The sequence below is a fragment of the Prionailurus bengalensis genome, chromosome E3, assembly GCF_016509475.1.
Source record: "Prionailurus bengalensis isolate Pbe53 chromosome E3, Fcat_Pben_1.1_paternal_pri, whole genome shotgun sequence".
NCBI classification, from domain to species: Eukaryota; Metazoa; Chordata; class Mammalia; order Carnivora; family Felidae; genus Prionailurus; species Prionailurus bengalensis.
This window is the reverse complement of record NC_057357.1, coordinates 38,663,361-38,682,140: the sequence shown is the minus strand read 5'-3', so window position 1 is coordinate 38,682,140 and position 18,780 is coordinate 38,663,361. Positions and strand designations below refer to the sequence as shown.

General features: G+C 54.5%; 1 protein-coding gene across 1 annotated transcript in view; it reads right to left on the bottom strand.

Moving 5' to 3' along the window:
- Window positions 1-18,780, bottom strand: part of TRAP1 (TNF receptor associated protein 1) — a 48,918-nt gene that overhangs the window by 8,130 nt on the left and 22,008 nt on the right. Inside the window, exons 2-12 of the mRNA XM_043560718.1 lie at window positions 16,662-16,826; window positions 15,732-15,814; window positions 14,615-14,755; window positions 12,197-12,268; window positions 10,357-10,517; window positions 8,987-9,096; window positions 8,367-8,440; window positions 7,464-7,619; window positions 6,138-6,258; window positions 4,735-4,804; window positions 2,193-2,340 (exon numbers count right to left, since the gene is read on the bottom strand). Of these exons, the coding sequence (XP_043416653.1) occupies window positions 2,193-2,340; window positions 4,735-4,804; window positions 6,138-6,258; window positions 7,464-7,619; window positions 8,367-8,440; window positions 8,987-9,096; window positions 10,357-10,517; window positions 12,197-12,268; window positions 14,615-14,755; window positions 15,732-15,814; window positions 16,662-16,826 (1,301 nt within the window). The remainder of the gene's footprint in view (window positions 1-2,192; window positions 2,341-4,734; window positions 4,805-6,137; window positions 6,259-7,463; window positions 7,620-8,366; window positions 8,441-8,986; window positions 9,097-10,356; window positions 10,518-12,196; window positions 12,269-14,614; window positions 14,756-15,731; window positions 15,815-16,661; window positions 16,827-18,780) is intronic.

Below are 18,780 nucleotides of genomic sequence, written 5' to 3'. Positions count from 1 at the left end.
CAACCTCTTTGCCCCCGGCCGCACCAAGTTCTTACTAGACCGGTCTCCGGAGGCAAGAGAAACAAAAGCAAAAATGAACTATTGGGACCTCATGAAGATAAAAATATTCCTAAAGCAAAAGAAACAATCAGCAAAACTAAAAGGTAACCTCCGGAATGGGAGAAGACATCTGCAAATGACATGCGGATAAAAAGCTATTATTCAAAATCTATAAAGAACTTATCAAACTCAACCGCCCCAAAACAAATAATCCAGTGAAGAAATGGACAGAAGACACGAACAGTTTCTCCAAAGACGACATCCGAGATGGCCACCCGACACATGAAAAAAATACTCAACGCCACCCATCATCAGGGAAATATGAATCAAAACCACAAGGAGATACCACCTCACACCTGTCAAAATGGCTAACATTAACAACTCAGGCAACAAAACATGTTGGCCAGGATGCGGAGAAAGAGGATCTCTTTTGCATTGCTGGTGGGAGTGCAAACTGGGGCAGCCACTCTGGAAAACAGTACGGAGTTCCTCAAAAACTTAAAAACAGAACTACCCTATGACCCAGCAGTTGCACTACTAGGTATTTATCCAAAGGATACAAAAATGCTGGTTCAAAGGGGCACACACACCCCAATGTTTGTAGCAGCACTATCAACGATAGCCCAAGTATGGAAAGAGCCCAGATGTCCATCGAATGGCAAATGGACATAGAAGATGTAGTATATATATATATATATATAATGGAATATCATTCAGCGATCAAAAAGAATGAAATATTTCCATTTGCAACAAACTGAATGGAACTACAGAGTATTATGCTAAGTGAAATCAATCAGAGAAAGATAAAGATCATATGATTTCTCGGGGCGCCTGGATGGCTCAGTTGCTTGGGAGTCAGACTCTGGCTCACGTCATGATCTCACGGTTCATCGGTTCGAGCCCCACATCGGGCTCTGTGCTGACAGCTCAGAGCCTGGAGCCTGCTTTGGATTCTGTGTCTCCATCTCTCTCTGCCCCTCTCCCACTCATGCTCTGTCTCTGCCTCATAAAAAAAAAAAGATCATATGATTTCACTCATATGTGGAATTTAAGAAACAAAACAGATGAACATGGGAGAAGGCAAGGAAAAATAAGATAAAAACAGGGAGGCAAACCATAAAAGACTCTTATATACAGAAAACGAACTGGGGTTGCTGGAGGGAAGCGGGTGGGAGAGGGGCTAAATGGGTGATGGGCACTGAAGACGGCACTTGTTGGGATGAGCACTGGGTGTTGTATGTAAGTGATGAATCAGTAAACTACTCCTGAACTCATTACTACGCTATGTTAACAGGCCTGGATTTAAATTTAAAAAATATGTATACTCATTTCTGAGTCAGAGAAAAAGAGACCACACGTGCCTGCACGACCAGGGTGCAGTGCAGAGCCTAATGCAGGGCTCAAACTCATGAATGGTGAGATCATGACCTGAGCCGAAGTCGGACAATTAACCAGTTGGGCCACCCAGGTGCCTGATGATCGTATCATTTTTAAGTATTTGAACTCTGGCCCCAGAGGCACCACATTGAAGGATTTCCGCCAGGGGCACATGGGTGGCTCAGTCTGTTAAGCGTCTAATCCTTGACTTCAGCTCAGGTCATGGTCTCGAAGTTCATGGGTGGGAGCCCCGGGTCGGGCTCTGCACTGACAGCAACAGCACGGAGCCTGCTTGGGATTCTGTCACACTCTCACACACTCTCTCTCTCTCTGCCCCTCCCCTGCTTGTACATACACATGTATGTGCTCTCTCTCAAAATAAACAAACATTAAAAAAAGAAAAGGATTTCCACTAGTCACCCAGAGAACATGCCTTTCCCACCCCAGGAACCAGGCACCTTGCCCCGTCCCCTGCCTTTAGTGATCTCCTGAGCACCCTGAATGCTGGTGGGAGGAGACAGCGCACACCCACCTCCTTCCAGCATCAGGCGGGGAAGAGCTCGGTGCCGTGGGACGTGGTAAGGAGGCTCCAGGATGTGGCGCCAGGCCTGCTGCATCCAACAGAGGCCTGGAGGCCAAACGCTGCCTCTACTGACCCCTGCCAAGTGCCCGGCTATGCCACGGTCACGTCCCAGGAAGTTCGGATTTCTGGCCTCCACCAGATTCCTCCACAGCCCACGGCAGCCCAGAGAAAGGCCCAGAAACAAAGACCCTACCTTGACCTCTTGTTCAGCAGTGGTCACGATGCCCTCCCTCATGAATAAGCCATAATCTTCAAAAAACTTGGCATATTTTTCAGGGTCTTTTTTACTCTGGTCAACAAAGAATTTTATCAGCCTCTGCTGTAGAAGGTCCCGGAGTTTCCTACAGAACAGAAACGCGTCTACCGTCAACAAACAACTTTCATGAAAGACGAAAGGCAGAAGCATATGAAAAACGTTCATCCCCACTAATGACCAAAGAAGCAGAAACAATACACTATTTTGGTGAAACTAAAAAAACGTGAAGCAAAAAGGGGACCCCTGACAAAGCCCAGCTGGGGAGACACCCCTAGTAGCAGGAATGCGAACCGATCCCCCGCCACCCTTGTGGAGGACCACAGCCTGGGATCCAATCGCAGATTACACTTCAGGAAACCGGAGGCGGCAAGCTTTATGGACCAGGCATCACACCGTGGCGCACAGGACAGAAGGCAACTGTGAACAGCCCCCGGGCTGAACGCTAAAGAACAGGCTGAGGATAAAAAGCAGGAGGGCCATTAAACGTCACCTCCTCTAATGGTCCGTCATGACATCAAAAAAATGGTCCGCTGAAATGACGCTGAAATGGAAAGAAACACCAGAAAAATCCCAACGTGGATAAATCACAGCAAACAGTGTGTACGTGTGTGCAAAGACCTACCGGTAGCTTTCTGTGCACTGGAACTCTGCGCTTAGGAGCAAGGCGGTATACACAGCACGCACACGCACACACCAGTTTTATAAAACTTGGATTTCTTGGGGAACACGGTGTTTACTGCGGCATTTCACAGTGGCGTGAAATTACGAGCAACTTCATGAGTGAAATTAAGGGTATTCTTATTTTTGGGCACCCGGGCTAAGTCATTAAGCATCTGGCTTCAGCTCAGGTCATGATCTCACGGTCTGTGAGGTGGGAGTCCCATATCGGGTGAGCCCATACCCCGCCTTAGGGTGAGTCCTGCTTCTCTCTCTCTGTCCCGCCTGGGACTGCTGCTTGTGGCATTCTCTGTCCCTCGCTCATTTGTGCGTGCTCTCACTCTCTCAATAACAGAAGAGCGTAATTATTTCCTTATTATTTTGCCTTTCTTTAAAAACCAGTGAAATTACAGTGTATTTCTGTAATAATCCAGGGCGGGAGATCAACAGTTTCCTATTCATCTAAGCTTTCCTCTCTGCTCCCATCCTGAACAACTCAGACCTCCAACCACGGGGCAGGACGGGACAGCACCCGCACCTGGGCTGGGGCAGCCACAGAAGCTGGGACAGGACGCACCAACATGAGGGGGGGCAGTGGCCATGGCCGACCCATTCTCTGGCGGGGTCGGGAGCAGACATGGGCAGGGACAAGACCAGGACGTCCCAGTGGTGCCAGCTGGTATTTGGGAGGCTCAGCAGACATACGAACACGTACTGATACAGAAGTACAGACGCCCATCAACACACGCAGACTTCACACGTTCCTTGGCTCTGACTGCTAAGAGGGCCTGGGAGGAGGGACACCCCAACAGCAGTGGTGTCCCCAGGGTGCAGACCCTGACTTCTCAGCACCATTCTCTGTTCAGAGGAACCAGGGCTCCTCAAAGGAATAAGCAATTCCAGGGGGGTCAGGACAAGACGCAGGCAGAACACAAGGTGAGCCTGGACCATCTCGTGCCCAAAGCGAGGAGGCAGAAAGTAAGGTGGGGGCGGGTGACAGGCATAGGCGCGGGCTCCCTCCGCTGGCCCGACCCGGGACGGTCTTGGCATCAAGATCCATAATGAAAGTAACAGATCACAACCCGATGAGTAAAATGGGAAATCGGCTCCCGCACACAACACACCCTACACTGAACACGCGGCCGACACCGCCCCCGCCAGTGACAAAGGGGGAAAGTAACTGCACACGGAGAGGCTGGCAGACGCCCCCTCAGCCAAGTGCTACGAGAACCTCGCCAGGAACGGACTACTCACAAGTGAGGGCCCGCTTGCCAGGCTGCGGTCACTGCTCTTCCCGCACCCAATGCAGGTGTACCCGCTGGCCGGCATGACCTCTCTAACTCACGGTTTCTGCAACCGTGACCTGGACCCCTAGCGGTGCCCCCGCAAAAGACTACATGGGCCACACAGGAAAGGCTCCGTACAGTCCCGGGGGAGAATCTGCACTCGGGAACAGGAGCCGCTGCTACAATCGGGACGGGGAGCAGAGAAATGGAGCCACCTCAGAGCAGAGGGATTCCACAGCGACCTCTCCACAAGAGGGTCACCTGCACACCAACACATCAGATCTCTCCTGGCTCTGTGGTTGTTCTCTGCCTCCTCCAGCTCAGATGCAGCGCGCCTGGGGTCTCCCCTGTCACGGCCACCAAGGGAGGGCACGTCTCCCCCAACACACGGCCCCCCAGGCCAAGTCCCGCAGCAGGGCCGCTCTCTGCTCCCCGCCCCTTGGAAGTCGCCGGGGCCCCTCGGGGGTCAAGGTGAGCACGCTGAGGGGGCTGCGTCTCCCGCAGGCGCCCACCCTGCCCCTTCCTCGGCGGCTTACCTGATGAGCGCGCTCTCTTGGAGGAGCTCCCGACTGAGGTTCAGGGGGACATCCTCACTGTCCACCACGCCTGAGGGAGACACAGGCCCATCAGGACCGTCCCCGGGCCCGCGCTCTGCCCGGCCCTCACTGCACACCCCTCCGCCTCCCTGCCAGGCCTTCCCTTCCCCCTCCCAACCTGACTCCAAGTCCAACCATGCGTGTGTGACAGCGAACTGGTGAAGGACAGCGTGGGGAGACTCACTGGGGCACCAGATGCCGGCCCGAGTCCTGCTGATGCCCCAGAGCTCGTGCACACAGCCCAGGTCGTGGCAACGTGACCAGAAGAAAGCTGGTGAGGCCAGGGAGCCTCTGCTGGGGGAACAGTTGCTGAGATTTCAGGATCGGTTTGACACTCTAAAGACCACTTCTGGATTTTGTGTTCACAGCCCTAAGTATACTGTGGACATTCTGCACGTCGTATGCTAAGGTGATACGAAGGTTTAGGTGCTAAATTCTTTTTAAAACTATAATCTCGCTCGGGGAGCCTGGGTGGCTCAGTGAGTTAAGCGTCCGACTTCAGCTCAGGTCTTGACCTCACAGTTCATGAGTTTGAGCCTCACATCAGGCTCTGTGCTGACAGCCCAGAGCCTGGAACCAGCTTCAGATTCTGTCTCCCTTTCTCTCTGCCCCTTGCCCATTCTCACTCTGTCTCTCTCTCTCTCTCAAAAATGAACATTAAACCTGAAACTCATGGGGTGCCTGGATGGCTCACTCAGTTAAGTGTCTGACTCGTTTTCAGCTCTAGTCATGATCTCAAGGTCGTGAGATCAAGCCTCACATCAGGGTCCACTGGGCATGGAGCCTTCTCGGGATTCTCTTTCTCTCTGCCCCTCCCCTGTTCATGCTGTCTCTCAAAATAAACTTTAAAGAAAAAGGGGAGGGGGCGCCTGGGTGGCTCAGGTCACCATCTCACAATCTGTGACTTTGAGCCCCAGATGACTCTGTGCTGACAGCTTAGAGCCTGGAGCCTGCTTTGGATTCTATGTCTGTCTGTTTGTCTCCCCCCCCCCCCCCTCCAAAAAATAAACATTAAAAAACAAAACAATACACAATAAAAAAACACCTGAAACTTACAAGAATTCAAATTAAACGTGTTCTGTCACTCTGCCCCACCTCAACCAAGACGTGGTGGTTGCAGAGGGGAAGAAGCTTCCTGGGTGGAGCTAAGCAGCTTCCCACGGCCGCCCTGGGTCTGCCCAGCTACCCCAGCCTGCCGCCGTGGCTGCCCACCGCGACCCGGTGCTCAGGGCAGACGAGCGCTCTCTGCCGAGGTCGGCACCCCAGGCCACGCACGGGGAGCCGCTCAGTCCCGGGGCTGCGGGCCTCGACTCACACGACGGACACGGGCATCAGCGCTGTACCTCGAACGAAGCGCAGCCACTTGGGCAGGATGTCGGTGGCCTTGGTCTGGATGAGGACCTTGCGGCTGTACAGCGCAATGCTGGAGCCCATCTCCCGGCTCACGTCAAACATGGATGGTTTCTGGGGACAAGGAAACAGCAGTGTTAGGGACCCACGAGGAGGCAGAACCTATGATGTCATGTGGGAGCACGAAGGACAACTCAGAGCCACCCCTTCTTAAGGAGGCCTGTGCCAGGAGCTGCGGGGGACACATGGTGACTCAGAGGAAGAGCCTAGGGAGGACCCCGACGGGCCCTCGGCAGGGGGAGCAGGGCACGGGACTTCCGTGGGCAGCTGCTGCCCCCCACCCGTTCCCCCTGAAGGACATAAAAAGCAACAACCAGCATGTCCCTGTGAACAGAGCCAAGGTGCTAGGGGTCAGGGCCAGCAAACAATAGCCACAGACCAAACCCAGCTCAACACCTGGTTTGTGCAGCCCCAGAGCAGCTTTTCCGTTTTTAAATGGTTGAGAACGAAAGCAGAACAAGACTATCTCATGATATGTGAAAAATACACGAAATCCGAACTGTAGGGGCTATCAAGTTTCCCGGAACACAGCCGGGCTCGCGAGCGTTTCCTGGGGGCAGCGCTCCAGGCCACGTGGGCCCTGTGAAGCCCAAACTAGTCACAACCATCTGCCGACTTCTGCTCTAAAGCAGCATTTTGGGGCCTGCATCCCGCACGCACACCACGCTGGGATCCTGCTAATACGGAGGCTCCATTCAGGAGGTGCTGGCGGGGCTGAGATCTACACTCCCCAAAACCCCAGGACACGCTGGGGCTGCTGGTCTGTGGAACTCAGCACCGAGTCTCACAGTGCTTTCCCAAGTGGGTAGCCCTGGGACCTATGGGGGCTGCCATCAAAAACACCAGGAACTTCTGCCAACCCCCGAGCAGGTCTCCCTGTTTACAGGATTCATCAGAGCCTTCACCAGGCTACTGCGAGCCAGGGGGTTTAAGGGCCAAGCGCAAGCACAGAGTGCCCACCAAGTCATCAGAGCGCCATGGCGCCCCTGCACTGCGGGCCTCCCCCGGGCCCCTCGCCCAACGGTTCTGTTCCACCAAGACAGCATGTGCAACACCCCTCCCCCTGCGCTCATCCATCCGGAGGCGGGGGCTCTGCTTTTACTCTGATGCTGCCAAGTTAGTTTTTGTGATGCCTGTGATCTGTCCCCTTCAGGGAAAGTGCCAGCGCTGCTGAGAAATGCGGTCACCTTGGGCAGTGCCCCCACCCCAGGGAGAGCAGGCAAGCACTCGCAGCGCTGCCCCGAACTCGCCGGCCTCACCATTTCCGGCACATAGAAGATGCTGCGGATGTTGAGTGGCGCGTCCGTCCTGTAGTGCAGGGTGTAGCGGGGCCTGTCGTGGGCCTGAGCGACATAGCGGTAGAACTCTTCGTGCTGCCACTCGCCCACGTCCTTGGGGTCCATCATCCAGACCGCCTGGAAGTGGACAGTCACAGGGATGCGGCGTCTAAGATACAGCCTCCCAACGACCACACAGAGCTGGGCCGCTGGAGCCTGTGGACCCAGGACGAGCCAAGGACCAGCCCCGTGGGACAGACAGTGTGGGGAGGGGGGGCTGTCCCACAAAGACACACAAAAGGTTCTAGAACGAGTGTCCCCTCCCTGCTACAGGGTGTCAGGAAGGGCCAGCCCGGAGGACGTGCACGGGCCTGCAGGACGTCACGAACAGATTGAGTAAATGGACAAAGAAATGTGGCCTGGTCGTGGGACCAGAACCTGGCCGTAAAAAGGAAGGGAGCACCAACACAGGCTCACATGGATGAACCTGGAACCATGGCGATGAGAAGCCAGATACATAAGGCCACAGTGTTTGATTCCACACTGATGTGAAGTTTCCAGAACAGGCACACGAGTGGTTGTTGGGGGCTATGGGAGGGGAGATGGGGAGTCACTGCTAATGCAGGCAGGTTCCTTTTTGGGGCGAGAATGTTCTAAAACGGGACTGTGGCGATGGTGAGCGCACCAAGAACCAATGAACTGCACAGTGTGAGCTATACCCAGGGCACGAGGACGGGGCACAGAAGGGTGGGGATCTCGCCTTCCGCAAGGGACCCCACTGCTGGCACAGGGCCACCCAGTCCCACCTCGGTTCCTCTGGCCTTGAAATGTACCAACCTGTCCCCACAGCCTCCCCTGAGCCCTTCATGCAGCCCAGGGTCTCACCTGCAAGGTATTAATGCGCCTTCCGTTCAGGTACAAGGGGAAGCTGACAAAGTTACTGTATTTTGTCACTACATCTGGAAGAGACACACACGTGAAACAACAATGAACACAGGGAGCCTCTGGACGCAAAAGCTGCGGAAGTGGATGCAGGGGTGACAGCACGCCGGAGGACTCGGTGTGGCCGTCTCACAGGTGGAAAGCCAGGTCACAGCAGGGACACTGTCCTGCCTGCACAAAGTGAGCAGAAGTGCAAGGAGGCAGATAGATGTCTTGAGGCCCAGGCCACCGTGAGACGCCCACACCTTCTGGGCGGCATGAACAGAGTTCACGGGAAGCGCTCGGCACCTCTGACGAGCCGTCAGTCACACACGACGACAAGACCACCGCACAGAAGCCCCCGCTCTGGGTTTCGGTGAGGGGTGAGGGACGCATCTTCCACACAGGCGGAGCACGACCACCGAGGGTGGAAGACGGAACAAAACCTGACCGCGCCAGTGGGCCTGGCTTCTGGTCCCGCACGGAGCCACAGGGGCTCTGTCCCAGGCGGGCCTGGGCCGCCAACCCCGGAAGCGCCCTAAGCCTGCCGCACACACATCACAGTGGCCCAGACTCCCACTCACCTCGAACCCGGGCCTCGCTGGCAAACTCTGTGCTGTCTGACTTGAGGTGGATGATGATTTTGGTCCCAGTTCTCACTCCAGAGGCTTCAGCGATTTCAAACACCCCGGAGCTAAGAGGTGGGGAAGGGAAAGCCAATGGCACGAAGCAAAGCTGACGAGTCCTCCACCTGGGACCGTCGATGCCCAGAAAGACAAGCTTGGGTGCCACCGTTTCTGAGCCCACCGTGTCTCCTCCAGGGACAGAGGCTGCCGGGGTGGGGTGTGGGATGCGGGGCTGGGGCGTGGGGCTCTCCCGATCATAGGCGCCCCCTCATGGTGTTTAGGGTCACCCGAAGTGACCCCGCTGCTGCCATGCGACACTGGGTGGAAAGGGCAGATGCACGGAGACGCGTGTGAACTCCCGGTTTCTGGACCTCTGGCAGAGGCCAGGCGGAGAAACTGTTTCCCAAGTACAAAAGGAGGGGATGCGCCCCCAAAAGGCACCCTGTCCCTATCCTGGCCCGCTTCCTCTGAACATCTCCTTGGCGGGAGGCACACAGGAGCCTCAGCTGTGACTGAGGGGGATGGGCTGCGCTCCCATCGGGAGAGCAGGATCCGGAAACAAAGATCTGGGGCTAATGAAGTACACGCTTCCAGGGGCACCTGGGCGGCTCAGTCGGTTAAGCCTCCAACTTGGGCTCAGGTCACAATCTCACGGTTCGTGAGTTCGAGCCCCACGTCAGGCTCTGTGCTGACAGCTCAGAGCCTGGAGCCTGCCTCAGATTCTGGGTCTCCCTCTCTCTGCCCTTCCCTAGCTTGTATTCTCTTTCTGTGGCTCAAAAATCAATAAACATTTAAAAAAAAAAAAAAAAGAAGTACACGCTTCCGTTTGGCCAAGATGCCGTTCTCCTCCAACAGTCTCGAGGTTCTCCTGGACCCTCCAGCTAACGGCCCCCATGCGGGCCGGCGAACAAGCAAGCATCTAAGAGGCAGCTCCTGGGGCCTGAGTGGCACAGGAGGGGCGGGCAGGCCCGGGAGCCAAACCCGGGAGTCCGAGGTGGGAAGCACTCAGGAACGGGCTCCTGCACGACCAAGTCCAGCAAGGCCGGCTGGTCCCGAGGCCAAGCTGGTGACAGGCCGCCCTCTGAAACCACACACCACAGCGGACACACACGTGCCACGGGCCATCTGCAAGGGAAGGAGCAACCAGCTCCCAAAGCCTGAGGTTCGGGCTTCATAAAAAAGCCCACGAAGGTCCACTGGCATTTTGGTAAGAGACCCTAACTTCCCAAGGGAAGTGGTAACACTTTAGCCGTGTGCCTAAGTGCGCCTCAGTGCACGCACCTGGGGTGGCCCCGTGTGTGACCTGAGGCCTGCTCTCACTTACTCACCCATCTGAGAGCCACTGGTAACCAGGGCTGCCCGGGTCCGCGGAGCGGGAATACACCTCCACTCTGTCAGCCACCATGAAAGCCGAATAGAAACCCACTCCGAACTGGCCGATGATCTTGCTGCTGGCCTCTGCCTGGCTCTGCAGCGCCTCCAGAAAGGCCTGTGGTGGCGAAGGCTGGTCAGAGGGAGGGTGCCCCCTCCCCAGAGAGAATAGACATCTGCGACGCCCTGTGTCCTTCCCGGAGTGCAGGCGGAGGTCACACTTAATCCTCAACGCAATCACACCGAGTGGTTTTTCACCCCAGGTCACACACCGTGGGGCAGTGTGGGAAGTGACGGCTGAGGGACCCCAGATGGGCTGTGGGACGCTGAGTCCGTGTCTAACTCAGAACCACAGGCCTGCCTGTCGGCTGCGGGCCACACTCCTCGGGTGCAGGGGCGGTGGTGGTCTGAGCGAGTGGAGCACAGAAAGCAGTGGCCCCTGGAGTTCGGGATGTGGGGAGACGCCTGAACGTGCCTTCCGCATGTCTCTCAGACTCTAAGCTTCACGCGGAAAGAGTACACACCAAATACAGATTTTGATACGGTACAGAAGGCACTAGATTTTTAGAACTCATGTTATCAACGTTCCTAAGATTAAAAATAAAGTACAACAGGGGCGCCTAGGCGGCTCAGCCAGTTGAGCGTCTGCCTTCCACCGGGGTCATGATCTCACGGTCTGTGGGTTCGAGCCCCATGTCGGCCTCTGGGCTGACAGCTCAGAGCCTGGAGCTGTTTCGGATTCCGTGTCTCCCTCTCTCTCTGCCCCGCCCCCGCTCACACTGTTTCTGTTTCTCTCTTTCAAAAATAAACACTAAAAATAAAGTAAAACGCACACATTCATCACCACGATCACGTCTGTGGAGGAAGTGTTCCACGATGGCTGTGGACCACATTTGGCTGTCGAACACTTGAAATGGGGCTACTGCACCCGAGGAATGAAGTTTTATATCACGTTTAATTGAAATCCAAACAACCGTGTGTAGCCAGTGGGTACCGTATGTGAGGGCACAGACTTTCCTTGACAGGGACGGACGTAACCAAAGATGTAATGCGGACCGGGGCGGGGCGGGGGGGGTGGGGTGGGGGGGGTGGTTGGCGAGTAATGGTTATGGTAACGTTTCTTAAAAGTAGAATTTCTGCAAATCACCTTGGACCAACAATTAAACTATTTCAAGCAGTTTCGTAAAGGACTATTTTAGGCACCACTTAGGCCCACAAGACAAACAAAAAGCATTTAGTCGCCAAGGAGAAGTACACAGGCAGCTGACGGCCACCTCACCCTGGTCGCAGGCTGGCAGAGGCCCCGTGACCGCCCGCCCGCCTGTCCCCACAGAGGGGCCGTGAAGGGCCGCCTGCCCGCAGATGGGACTACTGTGAACGGTGCTGACAGGCAGGAGAGGAAGGACGCCACCTCTGCCGGGCCTTCTGCCTCGAGCTGAGGGAGCTCAAGCAATCGCTGAGCAAGGATTTGGAGAAAAGCAGGAGGCACAACGGTGCTTTCCAGACTCCGACAGACAGGCTTTGAGCCTGGGGTCGGCCGACTTCTAGCTACGGGCAAAGTACTTATTTTCCACCTCTTCATCGACAAAAAAGAGAAACCACCTCAAAGGTCCCCGTGATGGCAAGGAAATCACGTCCTAGTGTTCCCACAGCGCCAGCACAGAGCTCACGCCTGAGAACATTCCTGCCGAAGCTGGCGTCCTACCCTCTCTGGTCGGAGCTGCCGGGAGGAAAGACCCTGGAGCCCTGAGCGGGGCAGCGGCTGCAGCACCCGAGGATGGGGCCACGGGGGCTTACCTTTGACCCCGACCTGGCAATCGTCCCCAGGTTGGACACCAGCTCCTCCTGTGTCATCCCGATGCCAGTGTCCTGAGGAGAGAGGCACGCTAAGCTCCGGGCTACCAGCACGTGGGGGAGCTGGGACAGACACGGGCGGACAGCCCCAGGGGCAAGAAGCATCAGTTATAGCTGCCAGTGAGGACCCAGAGAAGTCACACCCCACACGTCATCAGAGAGATTAATTCTAGTCACATGGGCCAAGCCACACTAGAACGCTCCCCACTAGCAGACACACACAGACCAAAGAGACAGAGTCCAGAAACACAGCTGCACAGACTGTGGTACTTGATTTTTAACAAAGGTTCCAAGATAATTCGGTGGGGGAAAGGAAAGCAGACAGCGCTGAATCCAGGCAGCCATGGGCACTCGACCCTGGCCCTCCCCTTACACCACACCCCAAACAGACCGCAGACCCAGAGCAGGAGCGAAGACTGCAGAACTTCTAGAAAAAAACACAGGGGAAAATCTCCGACCGTGGAAGAGGCAGAGATTTCTGAGGCTACGGAAAGGACAAAACAGGGAACGAAAAGGTGATAAACTGGACTTCATTACAATTTGCTTCACAAAAATCACCTCTAAGAAAACAAAAAGGCAAGCCACAGAATGGGAAAAGGGTGCCTGCAAAGCGTGTATCTGATATGGAGCTTCTATCCAGAATATATGAAGAACTCTTACAACTCAACAGAAAAAAACAACTTGACTAAAAACGAACCAAAAATCTGGACACAGGAATATACAGAAATGGCAAAGAGACATGAGAAGATGCTCAGCATTAACCCTGAATCATCAGGGAAATGCAAATTAACCACAATGGGACTCACAGCTCATCCACTATGACGGCTAAAATTTAAAAGGCTGACAATAACAGGTGTCGGCAGGGATGTGTGGAAGCTAGACTTCCCCTGGACATACGCCCCTAATACGAATGCAAACCAGGAGACCACTTCGGGGAAGTCAAAGTTAAACACACACTCACCCAGCACACCCACTCCAACATACTCACCCAAGAGACATGAAAACATGTGTCCACAGCAGCTTTACCTCTTACACCCCCAAAACAGAAACGACCCAAGTGCCCATCGAGTGGTGAGTGGGGAATGAACCGTGATACGGGCACGGAGCAGAATACTTCTCCGGGTAAAACCAAACAAGCTACTGCTACGTGCTGCACTATGGATGCGTCTCAAAGCATTATGCTAAGTGAAAGAGGGGAGACTCAACCTCTGCTCATATGGAATTCTAGAAAACACAAAGCCAAAGGGACAGAGAGCAGATCAGTGGCTGACAGGGACCGCCGGGAAGGGAGAAGGAAATCTGGGGGGAGGAAATCATGATGGAACCGTGGTTCCATGAATGCGTACACTTGAACTTGGTGAACTTTACCGTATGTGAGTCTTTCCTCGAGAAAGCTTCTTTAAACAACAGCAGCAAAGTAGGCGCACACACGTGGAACGGGGGCAGTGAGTGAGCAAGAGAGCCCAAGGCACGTGCTCCAGCACAGTCCTGAGCGGCCAAACCAAGCTCACTGGGTGGAGGCAGGAAGTCCCCGTCAGACACATCCGCTCGGACCCCACGGGAGCGCGTCCTTCGGCCTCGCAGACACACCTCCCGCACTTCCAGCCATCACCCCAGGACCCTGAAAGCAGCCGTCTCGGCAATATTACGTCCCCCACGCCCTCTGTCTGATAAGCCCCCCACTTTTGCCTTTCTTTCTGACCTGAACATATTCAAAAGGCCACAAGAGCCCAAAGTATTACTTCATCTAAAGCAAGACTGTTAATCCAAATGGCAGGCTGCAATTAAAAATAGTACCACAGGGGGCGCCAGGGGGCTCACTCGGTTGGGCGTGGGGGCTTCTGATTTCAGCTCAGATCAGGAGCTCAGGGTCGTTGTTGGGTTCTGAGCTGAGCATGGAGCCTGCCTGGGATTCTTTCTCTCCCTCTGCCCCTCTCTGTCTCACACACACGTTCTCTCTCTCTCAAAAGAAAAAAAAGTACCACAGAATACATAACAACACAGGGGAACTTGCATTACAAGAGAAAAAGCACAGTTAAAAATGTAAAAAGTACATAGAAAATACATGTGTGGTTTAAAAATGTTTAGATATGTAAGTAAATGCAGACCCCAAAAACCTAAATTGATATACGCTAAAATGGTAACAGTGGTTAGCCTCGAATGATGGGGTGATTTGAAATTTGCTTCTGTTCGGCTTATCCGTGTCTTCCACATTTTCTACACTGAATGAGCGTTATTTTTACACTACATGAAAATAAGAGTTAGCGATGAAGACAGTCGGCCCATCAATTGGAGCCTAGAGGCGAAACAGAAAGGCAGGACCTGCGCGCACGACAAGCATCAGGGCGCTTCGGAGGGTACCTGGATTGTGATGGTGCCTTTCTCGGCGTCCGTCTGTAAGTGAATCTCCATTTCTGGCAGCGTTTGGCCTTCAGACACCAGCTTGTGCCGCAGCTTTTCCAAGGCGTCGCTCGCGTTGGAGATCAGCTCCCGTATAAACACCTGCGGACACGGAAGGACGATGCAGCGCCGCAGAAGCTGTGCGGCGTGCGGACCCCCCAGTGTTCTCAGACACAACTCACTGTCCTCGGGGGCAGGTCACAAAATGATGTGAGGCCCTGACAGCCCTGAGGAGGAAACTCTGACCCTCAAAATCAAGCCCGGAGTCAAGCATCAATCTGTTTCGTCAGCTCAAATTTTAAGAGCCCCGGGTGAGCACTTCTGACTCGACTCCTGACCAGGGATGTCCAAATACCTATCCCCCAACCTGGGTTTCTTCTGACCCTTGAAGAAGGACCCATGGCTTTAAGGAGGGTCGAGCATGTGCGGGGAGGAAGGAGCCCCAGGGCCCAACCACCGGTGTCCAGAAAGCACCTTTACCTCAAACAGCACTTCCACCTACACAGACACACCTCTGGGTACCACGGGGCTACCTGAATACAGTGCGTGACAGAACAAGGCTTGAAAGTATTCCCTAAAAAGTCCCTTTTAACTTTGGAATATCGTGCTCAGAGTTCCCCTTTGCATTGCAGCAGTAACGAGCCGGCAGTGGACCGTTTCTCCTCTCCCACACTGCCTGTCACCCCTCACTCCCCTTCATCTCCCTGTCCCCCTCGCCAAAGGGCTAGGGTCTCCCTCCCATGGCCTCACGACACGACTCCACCACCGCAGAAACGAATCCCAGCAGGGCCCCCGTGCCAGTATCTGGAAGGGATTCTAAACTATCAGCAAGATCAATTAACCCCCAGAGTCAATCTAGCAGGAAGAATCATCTGGGCCTATCTGTCTGTGAAACCCGAATAGATTTTAGTTAAAATCCTCTTGCCGGTAGCTAAGATCGGGACCTGTCGAGATTTAACGTGTTCTCACAGCTAAGAGACTATCTAGCATTTCCCCAGAAGAGCATAAAAATCGTGTGTCCCCCCACCCCCAAAAATAAAAACCCCGCTGTGCTGGCAGTGATTAGCAGGTGCCACACCTCTTTCTCGGAGTACAAGGAACGGGCAACAATGTCCAGAAGCTTCTTTGTCTCGGCCTGGAACTCATGTTTGGAAATGGAACCTAGTAATGAATCACAGAAACAACCAATAAAGTGTAATTTCTATTTTCGTGGAAGAATATGCTACATAACATCCAAACAACTGTTTCAGGTAATGAGCTTTAAACGTTTTTCACAAGAGTAAACAAAAAAGGAAGAAACCAAGCCATCGGGGCTCTCAGGCAGGAGGCCCCAGCAAGGAACGAGCCAGTGGGTCCGCTCCGTCCACAGAAAGGGGCAAAGGGAGCCTCCCCCGCCTCCTGCCACTCACCTGTCACGCGGGACGGCCACCTCAAGGGAACATCGAGGCCGGCCCTTCCCGAGGTGCCTGGACGTGAGAATCGTACTGCCTCTAACAACCAGACCCCGCATTCTATTCTTCAGAACTGTGGCTTCCAAATTAATCATTCGGAAGACTAACAAAACCTCACTTCTTAACCCAAATATCACAGTGGGTGTTGTCATCTGAAAGCCAGAAATGGCCCCGCTCCACAGACTGCTCTCCCGGGCCCAGGAGCGGACAGGACGGCGTCGGAGGCTGTCCTGCGCCGGCAGGGCCAGTACCGAGTTTCCATCCCGCCTCCAAGATCGTGAGCGGACGTGCCCCAAATCCCCATCTGGGGAAGGACCCCGCCGCGGACTCCCGGGCAACCACCCGAGGGGGGCAAGACACCGGGACGGCGGTCAGGAATCCCTGCGAAGACGGGAACAGACGATGCTTTGCTTTGGGGAATCCTCCCTCCCACGAAGACCTTCCATCCGAAGCAAGTGGGTAGCTTTACCAATCACTGCTTCTGCCTCAAAAACCTCCCCTCACAGGCCAGCAACGAGGCCACGGCTCCGCGGACCCCGGCCGGCTGAACACAGTACCCTGCACGGTCTCCGTGCTGCGGATGATGGAGTGCAGGGGCTCCTCCGTCCGGTCCTCAGCAGCCTGCGAGCTGAAGAGCCGTGCGGCGTGGAAGCTCGAAGCCAGGTTTCTCCCGGGGTTCCTGGACGGGGCTGGGGTCCGCCAAGGACACAGAGTGGCTTTTCCTGAAAAGACAAACACGCGGAAAGAACAAGCATGAAAAAGACATCGGAAACACAACACCCTGACGTGTTTCCATCTGGCCGCTGCTGCAGGTGCCCACATGGAATTGTCCGAGGCAAGCCGTTGCCCAGAAGACCCAGTGGCACCAGGAGAAATCACAAGTGACTGAACGCTGAGCAGCGTGGGTGTTTCAGCGAAGTGTTGGGAACACAGCCTCACACATATCAAATACCAAGAAAGAGTCCCAACGCAGGGCAGAGGTGCGCGAGGCAGGCAGAGGCCTCAACCAGGCACAAACCCACAGACTCAGACACGCCTCGGCGCTCACGGCCCCTCTAGGAGCCCGAAGTAACACAGGCCAGCCTTCCTCACCCTGTGACACCCAGGAAAAGGGGGAGAAAAAAATATACACCTAAGAGGGATCCAAATTTTTACATTAATGGTCTGAAACAGTCTCACCATGTTTTAAAGAATACTTCTTGACTGCTTCTCTTCTTGTCCAAATTCTTTTAAAATCAGTACATTTGGGGGTGCCTAGGTCGTTCAGTTGGCTAAGCCTCCAACTTTTCAGCTCAGGTCATGATCTCACGGTTCCTGCGCTGAGCTCTGTGCTGACAGCTCGGAGCCTGGAGTTTGCTTCAGATTCTGTGTCTCCCTCTCTCTCTCTGCCCCTCCCCAGCTTGTGCTGTCTCTCTAAATGTAAATAATAAACACTAAAAAATATACATGTAAATAATTTTAAATTAGTACATTTAAAAACCAGAAACCAGCAGGTGATCCCCCCCTACCTGGTAATCAGGAAGGGGACTCACACAGTCTCACATTAGTTTTCTGTAATTTCTCGCTCAGCATGGCCAACTGAGGGACCGCTGTGAGGAAAGAAGGCGACCCCCCTATCTGACACTGAGGTCTGCAGCCTGGCGTGGGCAGCGCCATCTGCCCTTGGAGACCACAGAAACACAGATGCCTCCAGGCCCCTGGGCAGGAAACTCACCTTACTATCAGCCCCTCAGGACAGCATCGCTCACCTGACTCCAGGCCACCAAGCCGGAGCCTGGGGTCAGTTAGGAGGTGCCTAATGCCCGATGCTTTCAAGGACACACGTCAGACAATGCAAGACACCCCGTGGCAGAGTCTAGACCTACATGAGATGCACCGGCCTGCTGGGTCCCACACACGTCAGAAAGGAATGAATTCGAATGTCCACAAAGGACCTGGAGGGTTCGAAGCCCAACATATCAACATCCACGTTCCTACAAGGTATAAAAACTTGCCTTTTCTTTAAGTTTACTCCTAGATTTACAAATATCATGACCTTAGCCTTTATCTCTACGCAGAACACCTTAAAAACGCCTACTCTGATTCAGAAAATATTCAATTTCCAAGAAGTCTGAACGTGTAATTCTCTGGAAAGAAAAGAAAGAACGGAAAGCTGGGGCACTCCTAGAATGAAATGCTACTCGGTTAGAGGGTTTGGTGAACACTCTGCACCAAGCCAGGAGTGACAAAGCCCCCGTGACCCCAGGCAGCACCTCCCCACCCCATGACCCCAGTGAGTTGTCCTGCTGCCTCCTGGCAGGGACGCATTCCCCACAAAAGCTGGGCCCCTGCTCTGAAGCAGGGCAGGACTTAGGGAGAAAATTGATGGGACTGGGATAAGGAGGAATGGGTGAGGGAGGAGACCCAGGATCAGCCTCAGGGCGGGATGTGGGTTCAAGTTCCATAGGGGCCCTGCTGACTTATGAGCGTCTGGCCCCAAGGCGGGTCCCGCATCAGAGAGAGGAGCAGCCAGAGCCTCAGTGGAGCCAACAGCCCTTCAGAAGGCCTCCTCCCCTTCCTCCGCCTCCACCCTGGGCTGACTGGCACCCCACCCTACCGCCTAGCCACAGGAAGGGACAGAGGTGTGGTGTTCACGAGTCTTCTGCCAGTGGGAAGGTGGGAGCGTAGCACTCATCA